The sequence below is a fragment of the Onychomys torridus genome, chromosome 17, assembly GCF_903995425.1.
Source record: "Onychomys torridus chromosome 17, mOncTor1.1, whole genome shotgun sequence".
NCBI classification, from domain to species: Eukaryota; Metazoa; Chordata; class Mammalia; order Rodentia; family Cricetidae; genus Onychomys; species Onychomys torridus.
Window position 1 is genome coordinate 20,462,482 of NC_050459.1, and position 23,869 is coordinate 20,486,350.

Below are 23,869 nucleotides of genomic sequence, written 5' to 3' on the forward strand. Positions count from 1 at the left end.
GATTCAGGTACGTGATGTCTTCAGCAATAGGGTCTTACCTTCAAGTTCTGGTGGGTAGCCAAGAACAGTGGCATTGGCCTTTATTTTTGGAAGGCTACGGGACCCTTTTGATCAATGACTCAAAGAGAGGTAGTCCACACCTGAGTGTCGGTGTTTTTATTACTATATCTCTATCGTATAACTTGAAATCACACATAGTGAAACTTCATTATCATTTTGTTCTAGATTGCTTTGCAATCCAGCCTTTTGTGTTTTCATCAGAAATCTAAGATTCCTTCTACCCCTTCTACCACATGGTGGCAGTCCAAAAAGGCTGGTGGAGAATGGTGCTGAAATTTTATGGAGATTATATTGAATCTGTGAATTGCATTTGGCGGGATAGCCATTCTTGTTCATTCATTCATTCATTCACTCATTCACTAATTCATTCACTCTATCTATCTATCTATCTATCTATCTATTTATTGTTGAGACAGATCTCTATATGGAGGCCTGGCTGTCCTGGAACTCACTGTGTAGTCCAGGCTGGCCTTTATTTCATATCTGCCTGTGTCTGTCTCCAGAATGCTAGAATTAAAGATGTGTACTACCATGCCTGGCCTAAAATAGTCATTTTTGAGATCTTAATTCTTCAAATCCATGAGCATGGGAGACCTTCCTATCTTTTAGTTTCTTTCTCAGTTTTCTTCTTCAGTGTTTTAAAACTGTCCTGTGGAAATCTTTCCTGCCTTTGGTCATGTTTATTCCAACCTCTTTTCTTTGTTTTGGAGGATATTGTAAAATGGGTTTGTTTCTTTGTTTAATGTATTTGTTGTTGACATAGAAAGGCTACTGGGTTTTATTGTTGTTGTTGTTGTTGTTGTTGTTGGTGGTGGTGGTGGTGGTGTGTGTGTGTGTGTGTGTGTGTGTGTGTGTGTGTGTGTGTGTGAATTTTATGCTTGCCACTTTGCTTCAAGAGTTGATGAGTTTTGGGGGGTTTTCCGGTGGGGACTTTAGGATCTCTTACATACACTGTAATATCATCTACAAACCGGGATTCTTTGACTTTTGTTCCTGATCGTTCCTTTCAGTTCCTCTTCTGTCTCCTTGGTCTAGCTAAGACTTTAGATAGAAGTGGAAAAGTAGCACCGGTGTCTGATTTTAGTGATAATGCTCTGGACATGTCTGTAATTAGCATGATGTTGGCTGCAGGCTTGTTGTGTTAACATGATGTTGGCTGTAGGCTTGTTGTGTCTCGCTTTTGTTAGGTTGCGATATGTTGGCCTGATCCCTAATCTCCCAGGACGTCTATCATGAAAGGGTATTGGGTTTTGTCAACGTTTATGATTTCTACAGTTGAGCCCACCAATGCACTGGCTGAGCACATTGATTTACATATGTTGAACAATTTCTACATCTCCACAATGAAGTCAAGTTATCATGGTGAGTGATTGTTTTTTGATGTGTCTACAAGTATTTTGTTGAGAACTTCTGTTTCTCTTTTCACCAGGGAGATAGTTTTGTTGTTGTGTCTTTATGTGGCTTTACGGTCAGTGTAATACTGGTTTCATAAAGTACATTTGGAAACCAATCTTCTATTTTCTGAATAATTCTTGGAGGATTAGAGTTAGCTCTTTCAGAGTGTAGTTGAGTTTTGTGCTCAAATCAGATTCATCGTGGCCCTTTTTTTCCACTAGGAGACTTAAAACTAATGCCTTGAGCCAGGCATGGTGGCAGTCCAAAAAGGCTGAAATCCTCTCTCAGCCCTGTCTTACCACTTCCTGTCTCCTCTCTCTACAGTCCTCCAAACTTCTATGGTCAGCTAGTGGCTAGCTCTGTTCTCTGACTCCAAGCAAGCTTTATTTGTCAGAACACAGTCAAAATATCACACAACACTGGGCAGTGGTGGCACACGTCTTTAATCCCAGCACTGGGAGGCAGAGGCAGGTGGATCTCTGTGAGTTCGAGGCCAACCTGGGCTACAGAGTGAGTTCCAGGAAAGGGGTAAAGCTACACAGAGAAACCCAGTCTCGAAAAACAAAAAAACAAAAAACAAAACAAAACAAAACAAAACAAAAATCACACGACACTAAACCCACGTTTAAAATACTTGCCGATGATCATTTACAGGTGTGGTGAAATTGCTTGCGCCAGTAACAGGATCAATTCTCACGTCCTGTCTGTATTCACTTCATATATTTAGAAGCCATTTTGTTGAGCCATGCCTGCAAATGCTGTATCTTTTCCTGTTTAAGATTTTAAATTATGTATATGTTTGTGGATGTGTACGTTTGAGTGTAGGTCCGTGTGGAAGCCAGAGAAGGACATCCGCCCACCTGCAGCTGGGAGTCACAGGTGGTTGTGAAGCACCTTATGTAGGTCACAGGAACTGGAATCTGGTCCGCCCTAGGAGCAGTCAATGCCTTTAACCACGGTGCCATCTTTCCAGCCCTGAAATGCTGTATCCCTCTGAGTAATTGAATTGTTTGCATTATTTGATTCATGGTTTCTCTGTTGTTTTGGTTTTGTGCACTAGGGTTGCTCAGGCCTCATCTACAGACCCATTTGTAGACTGGGTTAGTTGTGCCAGCCTCCTCGAGCCATATGGATGTATAATGGAATACAGATGGCTTCTGATGGAATTAGGGATTTAGTAAATGTACTAAGTCAGATAACCACCAAGCAGAGCCAAGCTCTGGGTTCATCTCTGCCACGAAACCCTTTCATCTAGGGCGCCTCCGTCCTTGGAGCTGGAGACCTTACTGAAATGCAACTTGTCCTTCACGACGTTTGTGTGTGGCTCCGCGCTGAAGTTCGAGGATCTGAAGCGAGTTTCAGTAAGATCTAACTCTCTCTGTTTGTCCCGTCCGGAAGCCGGGAATGGGATGATGGGCTGGGTTGCTGCATCAGGAGCCAGCAGTCCAAGTCTTTGGACTGGAGGAAAACACAGCTTCCACGGTTTTAAACACCGGTCAGAAAAAGACCGTAACTGACTTCCAAATCCTTCTTGACTCACAGCAGGTGGACCTCAGTGTTGGCCTATATTACTTTTAAATTCTTCCTCCATCATAGTCTCTATGAGATTTTATTCTGTTACTTAAGGGGTCTGGAAAAAGTTATAGATAATAAAAGTGTGTGTTCTTTTATGTCTTTTATTTTTAAAAATATTTAAATCAGGGCTGGAGAAATGGCTCAGAGATTAAGAGCACTGGCTGCTCTTCCAGAGGTCCTGAGTTGAATTCCCAGCACCCACATGGTGACTCAGCCATCTGTAATGAGATCTGATGCCCTCTTCTGATGTGCAGGCATACATGCAGACAGAACGCTGTATACATAATAAATAAATAAACCTTTAAAAAAGATTTAAATCAGAAACATTTATTTGCACAGTATATGATGCACTCTCCCATGCCCTTTATTTTTATTTATTCCTGGAGAATTTTGTATATACACACTACTTGTTTTACCTATATTTGCTCCTCTCCCCATCTAGCTCCTTCTGGATTCCCCCATGACCCCCACCCAACTTGACATTTCTCTCTCTCACTCTTGTTTTATTTTTTATAACTCACTGAATCCAATTAGTGCTGCCCATATACACATGGGTGTGAGGCTGTTTATTGGAGTGTGGTCAGCCTCCCAGGATCCACATTCCTAAGAAAAACCGATTTCCTCCACTAGTAGCCATGAACCGTCAACAGCTCCTCAGCTGTTGGCTGTACCCCTCCCCAATCCATGTGGGAATGTTGACTGGCTTGCTCTTGTTCAAGTCTTACACAGGCAGGCAAAGCTACTGTGGGTTCATAGGTGCAACGGTCCTGTCATGTCCAGAATACACTGGTGTCTCCCCAGACTTCTCAACCTTTGGCTCTAAGAATCTTTCCACCACACAATTTGACTGTGTTCTCGGAACCTTGGAGGGAAGGGATGTGACACAGATGTCCACTTTGTGGCTGATCACTTGACAGACACTTAATCTCTGCACTTTGACCAGTTGCTCTGCTCTGTTTTGACTGCTGTCCACTACATAAAGAAGCCTCTCTAATGAGAAGCTATACTTACCTATGGGTTTAGAGATAATGTATTTAGAAGGTGGTTTGAAAGTATGTCCATTTATCAAAGTAATATTAGTAGATTCTCTCCTAGTGTCTATGAACTTCCCAGCCATGGGTTTGGGTTTACAGTACCAGGCCCGAGTTTCTTTCTACTCCCAGGCCCTAAATCTAGTCAGAGTTGGTTACTCCTGTAGCATTCATACCACTATTACATACATGGCCGTAGTTTGCTGTGTTATTGCTAGGCCAGTTATTATTGTAGCTTGCAAGGTTCACAGCTGGGTAAGATTTCTGCTGATTACTTTTCTCCCTCAGCAGGCTGCATAGCCAAATATGGTCTTTGTTGGGTCTCATCAACTTCCCTTCTTAGATATTGGTATATTGACCTTTGATAAGATAAACATTAAGAAAAATAGTGGAAATTCCAGCAAGGCCAAGGCTAAAAATAATGAACAATGGCCAAGTGAATAGTAAAGTTTGGTGTTGGATCAAAACCGGCTTCCTGGTATCTAAGTAACAAACCTGAATAATTCAGTTCAAAGCAAAAGTCTACAGCAGTGGTTCTCAGCCTGTGGGTCATGACCCCTTTGGGGGGTCAAATGACCCTTTTCTTTTTTTTTTTTTTATTAAGAGATTTTCTATTCATTTTATATACCAACCACAGAGTCCCCTCTCCTCCCTCCTCTTGCCTCCCAGCCTTCCCCTCAACCCACCCCCCCCTTCCCATCTCCTCCAAGGCAAGGTCTCCCCTGGGGAGTCAGCAGAGCCTGGTACATTCAGTTGAGGCAGGTCTAGGCTCCTCCTCCCTGCACCAAGGCTGGGCAGTGTCCCACCATAGGCACTAGACTCCAAAAAGCCGGCTCATGCACCAGGGATGGGTCCGATCCCACTGCCTGGTAGACCCCTAAACAATTCAAGCTAAACAGCTGTCTTGCCTATCCATAGTGCCTAGTCCAGGACCATGGGAGCTCCTCAGCTATTGGTCCATAGTTCATGCGTTTCAACTAGTTTGGCTGGTCGTCTCTGTACATTTTCCCATCATGATCTTGATGTCCCTTGCTCATAGAATTCCTCCTCTCTCTCATTGATTGGACTCCTGGAGCTTGGCCTGGTGCCCGGTTGTGGATCTGCTTTTATTAGTCACTGGATGAGGGATCTCTGACGACAGTTAGGGTATTCAGCTATCTGATCACCAGAGTAGGCCAGTTCAGGCACCCTCTAGACTATTGCCAATAGTCTATGGTGGAGTCATCCTTGTGGATTCCTGGGAACCTCCCTAGCACTCTGTCTTTCCCTATTCCCATGATGTCTTCATTTATCATGGTATCTCTTTCCTTGCTCTCCCACTCTGTTCCTGTTTCAGCTCAAACCTCCTGTTCCCCTATGTTCTCATCCCCCATCCCTTGCACTCCATAATGCCCCCTCAACCCCAGTTTACTCATGTAGATCTCATCTATTTCTCCTTTGCTGGGCGAACCATGCACAAGTGATCCTTCCACAAGGATCGCCTAAGACCATTGGAGAACACAGCTATTTATATTGTGTTTCATAACAGTAGCAAAATGACAGTTATGAAGTAGCAATGAAAATAATGTTATGGTTGGATGTCACCACACCATGAGGAACTGTGTTAAAGGGTCGAAGCATCAGGAAGGTTGAGAACCACTGTTCTGTAGAGCTAATGCAAAGACTCCCAAGCAGAAAATGACAGGCTCAGCATAATTGTTTTCTGTCTTACATTTTGTTACTGTAGGAGTAGTTTCAATAATTTTCTAGCACTTTAAAATTTAGAACCCAAATGTTGAGTGACGCTTCATTGTGAACAAGCATATTCCCAATTCTGCCATTGTTTGGTGTCCTTAAGGTGGATAAATGTGCTGGCAGTTGCTGGAAAAGGTCTTACTGCTCATCAGCAGACATGAATAATGGTGATATACAGTATAGGAAAGTACAGCTTGAAACCGTGCCCATCGTCAAGCAATTTTCAATTCTGTAAGAGCCCCTGTGCCCTGGTCCTTCAGCTGCAGCCCTCAGAGCCTTGGCAGCATTTGTGGGACTGTGGTCTTGATATGAAGACATCTGTGCCCTTCTTGTTAGCGGTATAGTTTGATGAAACCATAAAAAAGTCTCAAAGAGGGAATGCTAGAGTATTTCCCTTGTCGTTAACCTGACGGCCGCTGTTTAATCTGAAGAACAGGTGGAGTCCGCAGAAGCCTGCCTGATTCTAGCCAACCCTCTGTGCAGTGACTTACACGCTGAAGACAATTCAAACATCATGAGGTAAGAAGCCGGCGTGGCTCTGTTTTGTTCTTGTATGCTCCAATGACGGTATTCTTCTTTACATTCTAGAACAAAGCCTACCACACAGGACTAAATGAGGGGAGATGTCTAATTCACTAGGTTCATCATATGCCAGGTTTCTGCCTGCTTCTTGTCCCACATGCACCCCAAAACAGTGACTGTAAAGGGAAGTGAAAGTAGAACATCCTAAATGTGTATGACTCTCTCCATCATGTCCCCTGATGTTTCCCATAGCTAAGAGCTGTATACAAACACCCTCTCCCCCTTTTTATGGCGGTGAGGATCAGACCCAGGATCTCATGTGTTAACTCTACCAACTGAGCTATATTCCCAGCTGTAACTCTAGGTTGGTATTCAGATAGTGCCATTCTGAGTAAGATCCTCCTCAGTTCCAAAACAAAGATGCCATTTGTGAATCCTTGTAGTCACACAGAAACTTGTTATTAATTATAAATGCTCGGCCAAGAAGTCAGGCTTGTTACTAGCCAACTCTTACATTTTAAATTAACCCTTTTTTTTTTTTTTAATCTGTGCTCTGCTTGGTGGCTTGGTACCTTTTCTCAGTACGGCAAGTCTATCTCCTCCTCTCCATGTCTCCTCACAGTCCTCTGACTCCTCCCCTTCTTCTTTTTGTCTGTAAGTCCCGCCTAACCTCTACCTGTCCAGCTATTGGCCAGTCAGCTTCTTTATTAACCCAGTCATGGTGACATATATTCACTGTGTAAAGGAATACTCCACAAATCCAACTGTATTATTTATTTATTTATTTTGGTTTTTTGAGGCAGGGTTTCTCAGTGTAGCTTTGCGCCTTCCCTGGAACTCACTCTGTAGCCCAGGCTGGCCTCGAACTCACAGAGATCCGCCTGCCTCTGCCTCCTGAGTGCTGGGATTAAAGGCGTGTGCCACCACCTCCCCGCATGTATTCTTTATTTATTGGAATGTCTCTTTGGTAGTTCTAGGAAAAGAGGACACATGGTTGAGTGTGATGTGTTTGTGCACACTGGCAAGGGTTCTCAAGGTGAAAGGAGTTCCCAACTTCAACTGTCAGGTATCTGTGAGCAGGAACTTGCCTTGTGACAGAAACTCAAAAGATGATTGTGGTGGCTCTGTCCCTAGAGCAAAATAAATATGTGTGGTTGAAGATGATTCTACACAGAGCAAGAAAGTTGAGAAATGACATCACGTGTGTTACGTTGAACAGAAGATACGTTTTAGGCCCTTAGCCTATAAAATGAAACGTTCTATTAGCCACTTCGAGCCGTCAGGTGCAAGGCTAAGGCATGTGAAACTGTTTATTTCTTCCTGTCAGTGGATTCCAGTGTTTGAATCCTAAAACCTGACCTTCCCATGGATTTGGTTACCTGGTCTCCTAAGCAGTGTTGCCTTTCTGGTCACACCATTGTCAATACGTTTCAGAAAACAGTACAGTGGCTCACTGCCCTTTCACAGGACTCGGGCTCAGTTCCTGCAACTCCCGTCCCAGGGACTCGGGCACCTTCTTCTGGCCCTGTGGTACACGTACATATGTTTGAGTGGAACGCTCATATACATAAAATGAAAGTATGTATATGAAAACTAACTGTTAATATGAGTGTAGAAACAAACTAACAATGAGTTTTGTAATTAATGTGCTGAGTCCGTCCCACACTTACTCACAGGAAATTTAACTGTGAATTGGATTATATTACAAAGTCAATATGACACATGACTATCGAGCATATTGTTCTTTTTTTCAGGGTGCTTTCTATCAAGAACTACAATTCACGGACCAGAATCATCATTCAGATCCTGCAGTCCCACAACAAGGTACCGTGGCCGTTGAGCACACTTGGTTTTCTCATCTTTAGGTCACCTCATGGATCGACAGATTTAAAAAAAAAAAAAAGTCAGCAATAGATGAGATTTGGAGTCTCTTCCAAATGGTGGCTCATTTAGGGACACCAGCAAGGAACAGAATCAGTGAGTTCAGCCCTTTGACCCAACCTTTACAACTTCAGCTTGTTTGTGTGTGTGTTTGTTTGGAAAGCTCTGGAGGTAGACGGACACTTTCAAAGGCAGATGGAGTTCTGTTGTGTCCATCGACCTTGGTACTACCTTTATTCTCAAGAGTGAAGAGAAAGCTGCTTAAAGAAAATGTGCACCCGGAGAGGTTTCTTGTGGTTTGTCTGCATTCTTAACGCCCGACTTACTTCCTTCCGTGAAACAGGCTTTCCTATCAAAAATCCCCACCTGGAACTGGGGTGCCGGGGACAACATCATCTGCTTCGCAGAGCTGAAGCTTGGATTTATCGCCCAAGGCTGCTTGGTGCCAGGCCTGTGCACCTTTCTTACGACTCTGTTTATTGAACAGAACCAAAAGGTAACTTTACAAAGGGATATTGAGTCTTGGCTCTTTTTCCACATCCCACACAGTAGGATCCGAAGTAGGAAAAAAAATTTGAAGAATACAAGCAGTCTCTAAGAAATGGGGTTTGCCTCTTGGGAAGGGAAGGGTCGAAAGATCTGGATTCAAGTTCCAGGTGTTTCCCTGGCCTTGAGGAAGTCATTGTTAAAACATTTACAGCATCGAGCTGCAAAACAGACTATAAGTCTGCTTCCTACCTACATCCCAGGATGCTGTAAATGTAAATATTTTCAGAAATTTGGAAGCACTTTGAATTATTGAGAGTAAAAATGTAAACAGCTATAGTCTTTTATTTATTATTATTATTATTATTATTATTATTATTATTATATTTCTGTTTTAATTTCACATATCAGCCATGGGTTCCCCTGTCCTCCCCACTCCTGCCCCCCCCCCCACCTTCCCCCCAGCCCCTCCCCTCCATTCCCATCTCCTCCAGGGCCAAGACTCCCCTGGGGATTCATTTAAACCTGGTGGATTCAGTACAGGCAGGTCCTGTCCCCTCCTTCCAGGCTGAGCATGTGTCCCTGTGTGAGCCCAAGGTTCCAAACAGCCAGCTCATGCACTAAGGACAGGTCCCTGTCCCACAGCCTGGGTGCCTCCCAAACAGTTCAAGCTATTCAATTGTCTCACTTATCCAGAGGGCCTCATCCAGCTGGGGGCTCCACAGCCTTTGGTTCATAATTCATGTGCTTCCATTCATTTGGCTATTTGTCCTGTGCTTTTCCAATCTTGGTCTCAACAATTCACACTCTTACAATCCCTCCTCTCTCTCGACAATTGGACTCCTGGAGCTCCACCTGGGGCCTGGCCGAAGATCTCTGCATCCACTTCCATCAGTTATTGGATAAGAGTTCCAGCATGACCTTTAGGGTGTTTGGAACAGCTGTAGTCTTAACAGAGACATACTATTTAAATGTAAATAAAATATAAAATGATTAGTTTAATAATTATTATATTAACCAAATAGAAATGATATGAGTAATAACTAAAATCGAATTAATTTCTAGATTACTGTAGGGCAGATCCACCCAGTAACAGGAATAGTGATCATAAATCAAATAGTGGTCACACGCTGCGGTGGTTTTAGGAAGTAACCAGCAGGGTGTGGAAAAGCCAAGGAACCAGGTTGTATGTAGAGTCAGCTGGTGGGCACCACACCAGGAGCCAGAGCCGTCTGGTTCAGTCTTCCTGGCTCTGACGTTGGGTATCCACCCACCACTTCCTGCCTTAGACCCTAGATCCTTTGTGTGGGATGAAGTAAGGGACAAAAGGGGACTGCTGTTTTGTACCCACCGGTGGCCGTCCAGTGCGCTTCCCTGAGATGTCTCTGGGGTTCGGGGGCAGGCTCTGTTGTCCTTTCCCGAAGATCCTGCCAAGAACGGCCTCACTGGCCATCTCATTCTCACCCCACGTTTGCTGCTTCCTGCGCGGATGCTCCTCTTGGCCTCTCTGGACTTCATTTGGTTCTTCTACATCTTTTCTTCCTCGGTGTTGTTAAGGAAAAGCAAGAGTGTAGAGATCGACGGAGCACTAACTCCAGCAGAAAGACAATTCTTCAGTAATTCTTTCTGAGAATGTAATACCTAGAAAAAAGAAGTGAGCCTCAGGTAGTAGAGAGTGAACCTGGATCTAGCCAGGATCTTGCCAGCACTTGGCGGTGACTGTGCATGGCTTTGCTGAGTTGTGTAGTGTGTAGAGAAAGGGACAGGCTTTCAGTGTCTTCCTGGATTGTTGTGCCTTTAACAACCATGACTGGAGAACATAAATGAAGTGGAAATCCTGCACACAGAGTTTGTTTCCTTTGTGGCAACATAGTACAGATGTGACACCAACCCTGTCTGTGTATTTCTTTGCTATTTGACAGATTCTTGTTAATCCCCATTAAACACGATCTCATGTCAGTGTGCACCACAGAGTGACTTTGAGAATGTAAGAGATATTTGTGGTTTCCATATTTTAAAAAAAAATGAAGTCTGAAACCACCTTTTAGGAACCCTAAACTGAGCAGAATCAGGACAGGGCTTGTCAGTCCTGTATGCGCTGCATTTTGTTTTATAACAAATTTTGGTTCACATACTCAGACAGTGGCCAGTGCGCAGAGCTGTGGGCCTCTAATTAGTTGCTTGCTTTCCTTGATCCCATTTCCCCATCTGTAAAATGAAAGTCATTAATCTCACAATCAGATTTCTCCAGGCATTGTATGACTATGTGTAAGACACCTGAGTGCTCATACCAGAGGGCCTTGAATCAGTGTGCCACTTGGTTTAATTATATTAATTGTATTGTGAGATGTTGTGGCTGGAAGAACATTTCCTGTCGCCTCTAGACCCAGAGGGTTGGTTACCTTATGCTTCAATCTTGATTAAATTTACCCAGCTGGATTGCGTGAGTCCCCAGATTGTTCTGGCCTAAATGCCCTTTGTCCTCTTTCTGTCTTTTCTGAGCTTTAAGGAGCTCCTCGCCATCAACAGGTGTATCCTTTTAAAACCTAAATAATTCAGGCCACAAACACTTGGTCAGTTTCTTTAGTAGTTGAGGCATCGATGGCCACATGCGCTCCTTGTGACAGTCTGAGAGACTGAGAATGAGCAAGAGATTCATTTGATCTCAGTGTGGAGGAAAGGACTGGGAAAGGGTGCCAAATGATCAGGAATAGGTGACCACTTTTCAAACCACAAAATGGTTTGAGGAGAATATCTGAGGTCACCGTTTATCTCCGTAGCAAGAGTTGTTCTAGAGACTGGAAATTTCCATCTTCATCCATGGTTCTGGTGTCTGTTCTCCTTTGTGGAGGCGGTACTGTAAGGCTCATTGTAGGGCAGGTGAGGAGATGAGCAGTGGCCTTACACAAAATCCCAAGAGAAGTTTCCAGTGACCTCCCCTAGGTGGCATTCCGCCTTGCTAGAATATTTATTCTAGAGCTGGGATGTATCTTAGGGGCAGGATGTTGCATGTACAAGGTCCTGGGTTCCATTGTAACGCCAGAGTAAAGTCACCGGCAGCCTGTCCCATTTCTCTAGAGACCTTCTGCTGGCCTTAGGCTTTGCAGTATTATCAATCCTGATCAACATCATCTTGGATTTCTATGAACCTGTGAAGGGTTTTCATTTTCAGTAGAAGCCACAGACAATCTTTTCTTTGTGGTATGCAATTTCTCAGTCAAAAGTAAGATTAATCAAAGTCAATCCTAAGCTATCATATCCAGAGAATTCTAGCTTAGATTCCACATTGTCCCTCCCGTGTTACTGTTAGTGTCTCAAAAACAGTGAGGCTGCTGCACTACAGTGAGCAGCGAGCCAGAGAAAATGACTAATTCCGACAAGGAAACGCAATTCTGTTTTAACTTTAAAATATAGCTCTTACCTCAAAGGGAACAAGCTAGCTTGTCCTGGAGCCAAATTTGAGTAACTAGGGATTAGGAACACAGATTTATTTTCTTTTTTTTTCAGCCGGAACACAGATTTCTTTTACCTCAAATCTCATGTTCCCATATGGAAGTGGTTTTATGGAGTTTTCATAGTAATAGAATAAAGAAAGTCATAAATCAAGACATTTTTTCCTTTTTCTTTCCTTCCTCCGGAGCTGAGGGCCGAACCCAGGGTCTTGCGCTTACTAGGCAAGCGCTCTACCACTGAGCTAAATCTCCAACCCCAAATGAAGACGTTTTAAAAACACATCGGTAGATATACCTGAAGGCAGTTACAGGCAGGCAGAGAAATCTCAGCGATAGGGCTCTGCTACTGTGCATTCTGAGTCCTGTGATTGGTGGAGAGTTTATTAAGGAGGGCTTTATTAAGTTAATATATTCCAAAGGTTCTTATTTATCAGGAAGTTAGGTCAGACAGAGGTAGGTAAGGCATAGCTCTTCAGGAGGCTTGTGAAAAATTGTAATCAGGCTCTGGACGCGCCATCTTCCAAACTCTCACGGGCACTGACGTTTTAATTCATCAACCAGCCTTTGCAGACACAGCTTCTTTCCCGGAATTCTCTTTCACAAGGCCCTCTGGGGAGAAACTGAGTGTTGAGGGCCCACATCATCTTGGACTCCACTGAAAACAGATGAGTCTCAGTTCCTGCTTCAACACTGGTCCACATGAACACTAGGCTGTAGCTCCTCTCTGTGATGTATATGCAGTGGAGACTGATTTGGTACTCAGTGGTCTATGCAGCCTGTTACAGCGTCAGTTTCCCTTATTAATATATTGTGCATGTTAATGTATGTATATGTGTGTATCTATATGTAACTCTCTATGTGGTATGATTGTATTTTCTAGGTTTTTCCTAAACATCCCTGGCAAAAATATTTCTTGAATAGCTTGAAGAACAAAATTCTGACCCAGCGCCTCTCTGATACCTTCACCGGGATGACATTTCCTGAGGTCTGCCGGTACGTTGCATGAAACCCTTCCCGGATTCTCCCTGCAGTGCCCCCACCCCACACTGTTGATGGAGGAGGGCTCCGGTACAAGCTCAGGAGGTGTGTGAGCAGTTAGTTCAGAGCCTCTAGGTCAGCGGTTCTCAGCCTTCCTAACGCTGCGTGCGACCCTTTAATACAGCTCCTCATGTTGTGCTCACCCACAACCATAAAATTGTTTTGGTGGCTACTTCATAACTGTAATTTTGCTACTGCTATGGCCCGTAATATAGATATCTGATATACAGGATATCTGATATTTGACCTGTAAAGGGGTCAGACCCACAGAGTGAGAACTGCAGCTTTCGATCCTAGCACTTTACGGTGCACGTGTGTGGGACAGGCTCACCTCCATCCCCGTTGGCATTCGTGCCCAAATTGATGTTGGGTGGATTCAGTTTGAAGTGTTGACCTATATTTAGACGTTTCTTTCTCTGTTGAGTGGAGTTCATCTTCTCAGCACAGAGCGTAAAGGATCGGTTCTGTTCATGTAGACCAGCCTCCTGCCTGTCTCGCCTCCTCCTAACTCCTTGGCTTTCTTCCCCAGGCTTTGCTTTGTGAAGCTGCATCTCATGCTGATAGCCATCCAGCACAAGTCTGTCTTTCATAATTGTCGGTACTGATCAAGTTTTTCACTGATTCCAAGGTTTGGCTGTGTGTTGTTGAGGAGTTAGACTGTTGTTGATAGAGTAGATGAAGGAGAGAGGGGATCTGATCAGACCACTGGCATTCCTGAAGAGCTTGTAAGTTATGAGTTTATAACTGCATATGGTAGCATTGACTTGTAACCTCAACACCTGAGAGGTTGAGGCAGGAGGATCACTGAGAGTTTGAGGCCAGGCTGGGCTACATAGAAAAATCCCACCCCAAATTTAAAAAGAGGAAAAAGAAAAAAACACAAGACAAAATAAGTTTATAGGTTCTTACAAATACAGTCAGGTGTATTATTGTTATTATTGTGCCTCTTCTCAATTTTTCAGACCAAGTACCTATGTATTTTGTGACAGTATCTTTATAACTAGATATTAACACTTGACCTTTGCCAAAAGATCAAGAAGAGATAAATAGATGTTTAACATCAACTCAGAGATCCTCTCTTCCTCACAAAAGGAGCTGTTCAACAGTCCCTAGATGCATTAGACATGTGCTTGCTAATAATGATATTTAGGGGCCACAAATCCATATTATTTGAGAGTCAAAAGCAATCACACCCCTCGTTACTATTCTCAGTTAAATATTCACCAAATGCCCTACATTGTCTACCAAAACAGTGTGCTTTTGTTTAGAAGCCCATGTCTATTCATAAGGATTCTCTCCCAATGTACTCTTAAATTATCTTGGCAACAGAGTAAGCCAGAATCAGGACTTAACTTCATCCCAAAGTGAACAGAAGAAAAGTAAATTTGTTTATGTATTTATTTCTTTTCATTGTTTGAAGTAGACTCTTACTTGCCTGGTCTGGAATTTGCTTTGCAGACCAAGGGGCCTTGAGCTCAGAGAGATCCACCTGCCTCTGCCTCCCAGGTGCTGGGATTACAGGCCAGTGCCACCATGCCTGGCCAAAAGTCACTTTTAGAGAAGGAAAGGAGGTCAAGGGCTTCATCAGAAATGAAAGAACTGAGGGGCATTAGGAGGTCAAGGGCTTCATCATCCTGGATGTACGCATCAAAGAAACTAAAGACAGGACATTCGGAAAACAGGAGCAGTGAGGGAAACTGAGGACCAGGGTAACCTGTGGCACAGTGCTACATCAAGGAAGACCTGGGTAAATTTCATGACAGTTTTCGAGCACATAAGCTACTGGAAAAGAAAAGGAACATTGGTATCCACCTTGATAACTCATTATACAGCTGTGACAGTTTTAGCTTTTTCTGTTTGATTGTGGCCCCAGAGACCCAGCTGCTCAGGCAGACAGGCACTGAGCTACATTGCCACCAGAGAATGTTCATCTAGAATATTTTTATTTTCTGAAGACCCAACCCTGGGCCTAGTGTGGGCGGGGGGCCAATGCTACTCCCTTGAGTGACATCCCAGACCTAATTAGATGTAGTTTCATTTTATTAGAGGGTCCAGGGATGAGCACTCCTAGCATTCCCATAAGGCCGTCCACTGTATGGCCATGCCTCCTTTGTCAGGGTTGCCTAGGGCAACAAGGCAGCAAGGTGAGGCTTAGTCAATCCATCTCAGATTCAAGACTCTTCCGAGGGAGGAGCGTCCCCTCTGCTCAGTAGTCAAGCTCTTCTCTGCCTCCATTAACATTATTTAGTCACGGTCACACTGCAGATTAAATGTAGGCAAATTCACTTTCCCCACTGTGTTTAGCAGTAAATAAAACAGACTTCATTCTTTAATACGTCAACTTAAAGAATCCCTTGCTAAGGACAGCATGAAATGTCAAATGTTGCTACAGATAACAGCGGGAAACTCACTACCTTTCTTCCTCCATTTCCAGGAGTCTCATACTAAATCCCTCGGCACAGGTGAGGCTGGAGAAGGACACCCTCGGGTTCTTTATTGCCGAATCCTCACAAGCTGTCAAAAGGTACTTCACTTTGCAGTTCATTACCAAGAGGACACAGTAAAGCAGCTAGAACCTAGTGGGAGACAGCCTCAGTTGCCACTTAAATCATTCTCCATTCCCTCTCATTGTCCAGGGCCTTCTTTTACTGCTCCCACTGCCACAAAAACGTACACACTCCTGAGCTAATTGAGAAATGTGGCTGCAAAACCAGGAGCCGGGAAGAACTCACAGGTAATCACATGTTATCTCCGTCAGCCTGTTTGCTGGGGAGTCTGGTCAAGGAGAGGAAAGAGGCTCCCATCGCTGAGAAGATGAGGACCATTTGAACTTGGCCAAGATAAGGCCTGTGCTTCCTGCTGGGCGGCATCCAAGGCCTGATAAGTGGTCTTTTAAAGCTGAAAAACAGCAATACCTTTGTGGTTGCCCAGTTCAACTCCCTTACAGGCCAGGAGAATGAACTCTGCAGAGATTTAGTAATCGGCCACATGGCCACTAAATGGCACCCGCAGACTCCACCTCGGCCATGCTGACTTGCAGCCACTGCCTTTTCCCTGCAGAACACTGAGTTCCCAGCCTCGGCCTGAAAATCCAGCCCATATTTGATGGCTAGTCTGTCCATGAAGTTACTGCCTTCTGACTGGTCTTTGAGCATTCTCCCCTTGTCGACAGTGGGGAGTTTATTCTGACTCGGTGATGTGAAAGTAACTCTGGTTTTTGTCTGGTCGAACCCAATGGCTCGCTAGCAACTCTTTCCACTTAAGTGCAGGAAAAGAAAACTTAACCCTAAATATCCGTGATCAGTTTGTCCCTTCTGCTTTAAGACATTAGTGATTTCATGGTCTTTGGATAAAATTCCAGTATCTTTTTTTTTTTTTTTTCTTTTCTTTTTTTCCCCGAGACAGGGTTTCTCTATGTAACTTTGTGCCTGTCCTGGAACTCACTCTGTAGACCAGGCTGGCCTTGAACTCACAGAAATCTGCCTGCCTCTGCCTCCCGAGTGCTGGGAATAAAGGCGTGTGCCGCAGCCGCCCGGAAAATTCCAGTATCTTAAAACAAAGTTGATCAATTCCAGATATGACTTTCCTGGCAAAAATACATTTTATAAATTAAACTTTGATATCTTATTTATTTATTTATCTATCTATCTATCTATCTATCTATTTATTTAATCTACACAATTCTTGAGACACTTTTTTCTCCACAAAACAATTGTATGTGAAGGGAAACACCGTGTGCTGGCCAGTTTTCTGTCAACTTGACCCGAGCTAGAATCATCTGAGAGGAGTCGTGGCTGCTGAGAAACGCCTCCATAGGATTGGCCTGTAGGCTGGTCTGTGGGGCACTGTCTCAATTATTGATTGATGTGGGAGGGCCCACATCATGACCACAGGAGGTGGTACCCAGTCATGATGGAGTAAAACAGACGAGGCTCACCTGTAAGCCTTGCGAAGTCTTGGTATATCTTTAAACAAGTTAATACTTTTAGATGTATTTGAACTTTTATTTGTATACTTGGGTCTGTGTCTGCATGAGTATATGCCATGTGTGTGCAGGGGCCCGTGGAGGCCAGAAGAGAGTGGCACATCCCCTGGGAGCTGGAATTATAGGTCGTTGTGAGCTATCTAATGTGAGTGCTGGAATCCAAACTCAGATCCCCTGAAGAGCAGCATGAGCTCTTAACCACTGAGTTCTCTCTTCAACCTCCAGATCTCTTTTTCTCCAACGTCATCCCCTCCCCCAATTTTTGTATTGTATCTTATTTCAGCTTGACATAGATAAAAACCTTAGGGGGAAAAAAAAATCCTTGGCCAGGCAGTAGTGGTGACACATGCCTTTAATCCCAGCACTCGGGAGACAGAGCCAGGCAGATCTCTGTGATTTTGAGGCCAGCTTGGGCTACAGAGTGAGTTCCAGGAAAGGAGCAAAGCTACACAGAGAAACCCTGTCTCGAAAAACCAAACCAAAACAAAAAAACAAAAAAAAACAAAACCCTCATATTTAGCAATCAAAACTTGTTTTTAGTGGTCAGAATTTATCTTAAAATGTTTATTATGCATACATGTTTACCAATACACATACATATATCTTAAAATTAGGCATATGTTAACAGCAATGATTGATAACTCTTAGAAGATTATAAATCAAAGGGCTGTGAGCTTTGTTATTTAGATCTGTCTTAGGATACAAAACAACACATAAAGCAATTATGTTTAAAAATTATCATGACTATATTTACCAGCTGGCCAGTAGATGAAAGGACAGACAAATACCTACACAAAATAATTTATGAGCACTTAACATCAACAGCAAAACTCAAAGAACATGTAACAGGAGTCAGAGAGGTCTCCATGTGAGAGTCCCAAGCAATCCTGACAGGAGCATGCTTGCAGGGACTCTGAGCCTGCTACACATTGGCTGGCCTCCGTGGCTCTCTGCAGCCACAGTGCAAGACTCCATGACCACCTCAGCCTTGCATCTTTCCTGCCTACAAAACCAGTACCATATGCAGGACCACAGTTTTTACAGCTTCTGTATGCTGACCCAGGGAAACCCTTTCCTAGTTGTTTTCGAGGATCAGGGCGTCCCCTGGTGGCCTTCTCGGTTTAGACCCTCTGGTCTTTGAAATGAATTAGCATTCTGCACTGGAGCCTTTGTTGAGGGTCTTATCTTTGAGCTTTCCTACTGTCTGAGTGCAGAGCAGAAGGTTTCTCTCTTAACAGTTAGAGCCTTTCGGGCACATGCCCTGGCTGCAACGTTAAACTTTCTGGAGCTCTTTTCCTTGGCAAAACGCTCATCTATAATAACATTCTTTTCTATTCTTGCTTATTGTAGACCTACGTGAGAGCAATGAGCACTAACTATTTCATGGCCTGAATACTCAATTCTCTTGACATTTCTCCTACCAAACAAATTAGTCCGTTGCTTTAAATTCAACTTATCCCAAGTTTTCAGGACACAGGCAGAGGATGCAGCTGGATTATTCACCAGAATATCACGAGTGACCCTTGTTCTAATCCCTCATAGAGCCCCGTTCCTTCCAAAACATGAGCCAGGCTTCACTGTCTGTATTTCTCTGCATTCTTGTCTTCTAGTCTCCCACCAGAAGTTCCCATTAAGCTATAATTGCAGTATTCAAGGGCTTTTCTAGCCTGAAGTTAAAAAACTTCCACATTCTTTCCAAAAACCCATTCCAAAGGCCTCAAACACACATAATAAGATTTATCCCACCAACGAATCAAGTTTTTGGTACCAGTTTTCCCTGTTAGTAACTTACTGCTGTAACAAAAGCAACGGAAACATGGACGGGAGGAAGGGAGGAAGGGAGGAAGGAAGGAAGGAAGGAAGGAAGGAAGGGTGGGCTTATTTGGGGTCACCATTCAAGGGTTCATCATGGTGGGGAAGTCTTGGCTGAGGGACCAACTGGTGAGGCAGCTAGCGACATGTTTGTAGTGAGGAAACGGAGGTGATGGATCCTCACATTCACCTTGCTTTCTCTTTTCAGTCAGTCCACAACCCCAGCCCATAGATTGTGGCCACCCATAGTTACGGTGGGTCTTCCCTTCTCAATTAGCCTAGTCTATATAATTCCTCACAGGTATGTCTCTTAGGTGATTCTAGATTCTGTTGACAATATCAACCATTGTGCATATATTTTAGGAAACCCAATTTTTCTCTTTCGAAACTCTTTAAAAAGCCATTTCTCAATGAAAAAAGAGAAAGATCCTAAAATGTTGGCCATGAGTGGTAGGACTTTAATTTCTTTCAGTCTTCACAGGTCTCGGATCTATTTCTCTTTTTTTGAAGTTTAATTGTCTTAGAGTTTCATTGCTGTGAAGAGACACCATGACCACAGCAATTCTTACAAAAGAAAACATTTAACTGGAGATTGCTTGCAGTTCAGAGGGTTAGTCCATTATCATCATGGTGGGAAGCATGGTGGCACACAGGCAGACAGGTGCTGGAGAGGAGCTGAGAGCATCTGGATTGTCAGGCAGCAGGAAGAGAGAGCGACACCGGGCATGGCTTGAGCTTCTGAAACTTCAAAGCCCACCCCCAGTGACACACTTCCTCCAACAAAGTCACACCTAATCCAACAAGGCCACATCTCCTAAGAGTGCCACTCCCTGGTGACCAAGCATTCAAATCTATGAATTTCTGGGGGTTCTTATTGAAACCACAACAATTGTTTATATAGGAATCTTCCTTAAGGTATCCACTGGAAAACCCTAGTAAACTGTGTCATTATATTAACAATTTACTTTGAGAGCACGAAGTCATTCTACCATTTCTGTCCTAAAATATGAGAAAATTATTACTTGTACACTATCATCATAGGAAGGCAGATGGACAGAAAGATAAGTGACATAAATTGATAAACTTGAACTGAGTTTCAGGAAGAGATTGGCATCACTGAGTAGCAGAATATGTGTACAGGAAGAAGTGATGTCTCATGTGTCACTTTTTCCCATCCCACAGCATCTCAATATTGTTCATTTAATCTACTGATTTCAAATATTCTTGCATATATCCTCATGAACATCCTTAAAAGTCATGGTGTGTTCCTTCTCATTTTTGCAGAAGAGAAAATTATTAGTATTTATGTTATTGCAATATGTGGAAATTCCCAAGCAGTTTGAGACATACCCTTGGAAGATCAAGATTTTTTTTAAAAGTCTAAATTAGCTGGGTGGTGGTGATGCACGCCTTTAATCCCAGCACTCGGAGCGAGAGTCAAGGCGAGCACAGAGGCAGGCGGATCTCAGTGAGTTTGAGGCCAGCCTGGTCTATAGAGCGAGATCCAGGACAGGCACCAAAACTACACAGAGAAACCCTGTCTTGAAAAACCAAAAAATAAAAAAAAGGCTAAATTAGTAATAAAAGTGCCCACAAAGGGAAGATCAAATGTAAACCGGTGATGCCTGACAACAAAGAATTGGTGCCTGTCCAGCATGTGCAGGAAGGCCAGGGTTTGTGTAGTTGGGCTTTCCTGGTCCTAAGGGAACTCCAGCCTCCGCCCCTTGGAAGACACAAGAAGGCGCAGGAGTAACTCAGAGATACTGACTCTCACATGCCAGGGGGATTTGCAGCCTCTGCAGTTTGAATCTATAGGGCAGTGGTCCTCAATCTGTGGGTTGCGACCTCTTGGGTTGCATATCAGATATCCTGCATATTAGATATTTATGATGCATGACAGCAGCAAAATTACAGTTACGAAGTAGCAGCAAAAATAATGTTATAGTTGGGGGTCACCACAACATGAGGAACCGTATTAAAGGGTCGCAGGTTGAGAACCACTGGTATAGACGGAAACCAAAGACTTTTCTATAATCCATCTTTTCAGACTGGCAATAGCTAAGGTCTCCAGATTCTTCCTAGGCAGGTGCCTGGAAATGACTCAGTGGAAATGGTTGAAAAGACCCTGGTAAGGAGGTGAGAGATGACATGCCACTCACTGAGGTTTCTGTGCACACGCAGGGCCAGCCATGGTGGTGGTGAAAAGCAGCACCTCCTGCATCTCAGAAAGTCAGGATTCCGCAAGAGAACAGGAGAGCTCACTCTCCATCGCAAGCCTTAAGAACAGGTAAGAATCACAGAATGGCGACATCTTATGTCACTCAGCATTAAAAATTTGACTTAAGCCAGGTGTTGGCGGTGCACACCTTTAATCCCAGCACTCGGGGGCAGAGCCAGGCAGATCTCTGTCAGTTCAAGGCCAGGCTCCCAAAACTACACAGAGAAACCCTGTCTTGGAAAAACAACAACAAAGTTGACCTAGATTAAAACATTTGCTTTTTTGGCACCTCTATAGACCAGTGGAATCGCTGTTTACAAAATATATTCATCCCTACTTTGGCCCCATATCACACACTTTTTCCTACCGCCGCTCAGATCTCTGAGCCACTAATAATTTTGTGCACCCAATTTTCTTTTAGGAACTCTGTAAGTGAAAGGACTCATTTTCAGCTAGCCCCAAGTAGCTTTTTTGTTATTAATCCACCCCCATACTTGTAACAAATTGATAATGAGATTGCCTAAGGTTTGTTTTGTTTTGTTTATCGTTGTTTGTTTGTTTGTTTGTTTTTTGAGATGAGGTCTCACTACGTAGCTCTGGTTGTCCTGGAACTCTCGCTGTAGACCAGGCTGGCCTTGAACTCTAGAGATCCACCTGCCTCTGCCTCTCCAGGGCTGTGGTTAAGGTGTGTGCCACTATGCCCAGCTGAAATTGCTTAAGTTTTTAAATCTGCAAAATGGGACCAAAGACGTCTCCCTCCTCGGCTCCTTTCTCTCCAGTTCTTTGGTGTATTAAAATGACTACCTGGGGATGAAAACATGGCCGAGTTGGTAGATTGCTCTAGCATACACAAAACCCTGGGCTTAGTTTCTTTCTGGCATCACATAAAACTGGACATGATCGCAGTCACTTGTCCAGTGACTGGGGAAGATTGGGAGTTCAAGGTCATCCTTGCTTATACAGTGAGTGTGAGGCCAACCTGACTACGTGAGGAGACCCTGTCTCAAGAACAAAGAAAAAAATGTACTAACCAGAAAGCAAGGTGGAGAAAGATTTGTCTAGTTGATTCTAAAAAAACAAGTCAATCTAAAATATTTATCATTCCTAATTTTAATGAAAACAGCTCTGTAATATGTAGGCAACATTTCAATTTAGTAAGAATAATAATCTAGAGAGATCCTTAAGGATTGAGAATTGTGAACACCTAAAGGTAAATTTGTTATCAATGGAACATAAACTATTATGATGACATTATATAATATGACCAACATGACAGATTTTTAAATGATTGAATGACATTAACTATACAGGTACTTTGCTAGTATAACCTTTATATAAAATAGTATGAAAGTTTCTCAAAAGAATTAAAATATACATGTGTCTTAGTTAGATCCTGTACCCTTTTCTGTTCTAATGTCCACTGCTTGCCGAGTCCATTCTTCTCCCTGCCTCCTGAGTTGTCTCTGTGACTATATCCAGACACTGTCGTGCTCTTCCCATGATCCTGGTAGCTTTACTGACCTGTCGTCTCAGACGCCCCGTCCAGCCTCCCCGTTCCCGGTGCTGTATTCATGGCCTGCCACGCTCTGCTCTCCTCTTTGGGCACTGAAGTCAGCCTTGCTTGTGGTTCCAGCAGTGCAGATTACCACAGGGGCCTCTCTCTACCTCAGACCTGGTTCCTCACATATCTTTGGACCTAACTTGCTGTGTCCACCAGTCCATATATGGGAGGAAAGGAGAGCTGGGTATTCTGAGTATGAGTGCCCTCAAGTAAGCCTTAAGTACAGGCTTTATAGTTTGCTAGCTATCACCTTTCGTCCGTAAAACACAAGACAAAGGTCTTCAAGGCCTCTGGCAGAAATGGAAATGTTGGCTTCTGTACTTGAAGGGTTCTGTTGTTTGGTGATGAACTTGTATCTCATTGGAAATACATCAGTACTCCCCAGCAACCTTAAGTGTCAGCAGGAGCCACGTGACTGACCCTGGCCAATGAAATCCGGCTCTGCCCTTAGTGATAGACTAGTTCTCTGAACTTTCTCTGACTAACTCTCCATTCTCTCTGCTCAGGGGCATGATGGTAAGCGACACAACGGAGGACTCTGACCAGCTGGACAGCAGTGGCATGTTTCACTGGTGCAGATCAACGCCTTTGGACAAGGTGGTTCTGGTAGGTGACCACACCTCAAAGCTCAGGTAACAGAAATGGTTTGAGGCGTGAAGACTGACCTGTGAGTCACAGGAAGTTCTTCTGGAAACCATGAGTTTGGAACGAAAGATACATTAGACACAAACACACACACATACATACATACATACATACATCCATACATACATACGCACGCGCACACCACATCGAAGGCCATGAGCCATGTGGCTCATAACAAAGACTGTGGGCAATGTGCTGGGATTTGAAACACAGGTGACTTCCCCCATGAGGTCCTTCCGTGAACAGTTTATCTGAAATCATTCTTTTCTTTTTTTTTCGGTTTTTCGAGACAGGGTTTCTCTGTATATCTTTGCGCCTTTCCTGGAACTCACTTGGTAGCCCAGGCTGGCCTTGAACTCACAGAGATCCGCCTGCCTCTGCCTCCCGAGTGCTGGGAATAAAGGCGTGCGCCACCAATGCCCGACTTTGAAATCATTATTTTCAACAATGCTTTCCTGGAACCTAACAAGTCGA

General features: G+C 43.7%; 1 protein-coding gene across 1 annotated transcript in view; it reads left to right on the plus strand.

The window, feature by feature from the left end:
* Positions 1–23,869, plus strand: part of Kcnu1 (potassium calcium-activated channel subfamily U member 1) — a 72,343-nt gene that overhangs the window by 23,727 nt on the left and 24,747 nt on the right. Inside the window, exons 11-20 of the mRNA XM_036166917.1 lie at positions 2,711–2,816; positions 6,232–6,314; positions 8,072–8,141; positions 8,542–8,694; positions 13,017–13,129; positions 13,704–13,772; positions 15,609–15,698; positions 15,811–15,908; positions 21,153–21,258; positions 23,257–23,356. Of these exons, the coding sequence (XP_036022810.1) occupies positions 2,711–2,816; positions 6,232–6,314; positions 8,072–8,141; positions 8,542–8,694; positions 13,017–13,129; positions 13,704–13,772; positions 15,609–15,698; positions 15,811–15,908; positions 21,153–21,258; positions 23,257–23,356 (988 nt within the window). The remainder of the gene's footprint in view (positions 1–2,710; positions 2,817–6,231; positions 6,315–8,071; positions 8,142–8,541; positions 8,695–13,016; positions 13,130–13,703; positions 13,773–15,608; positions 15,699–15,810; positions 15,909–21,152; positions 21,259–23,256; positions 23,357–23,869) is intronic.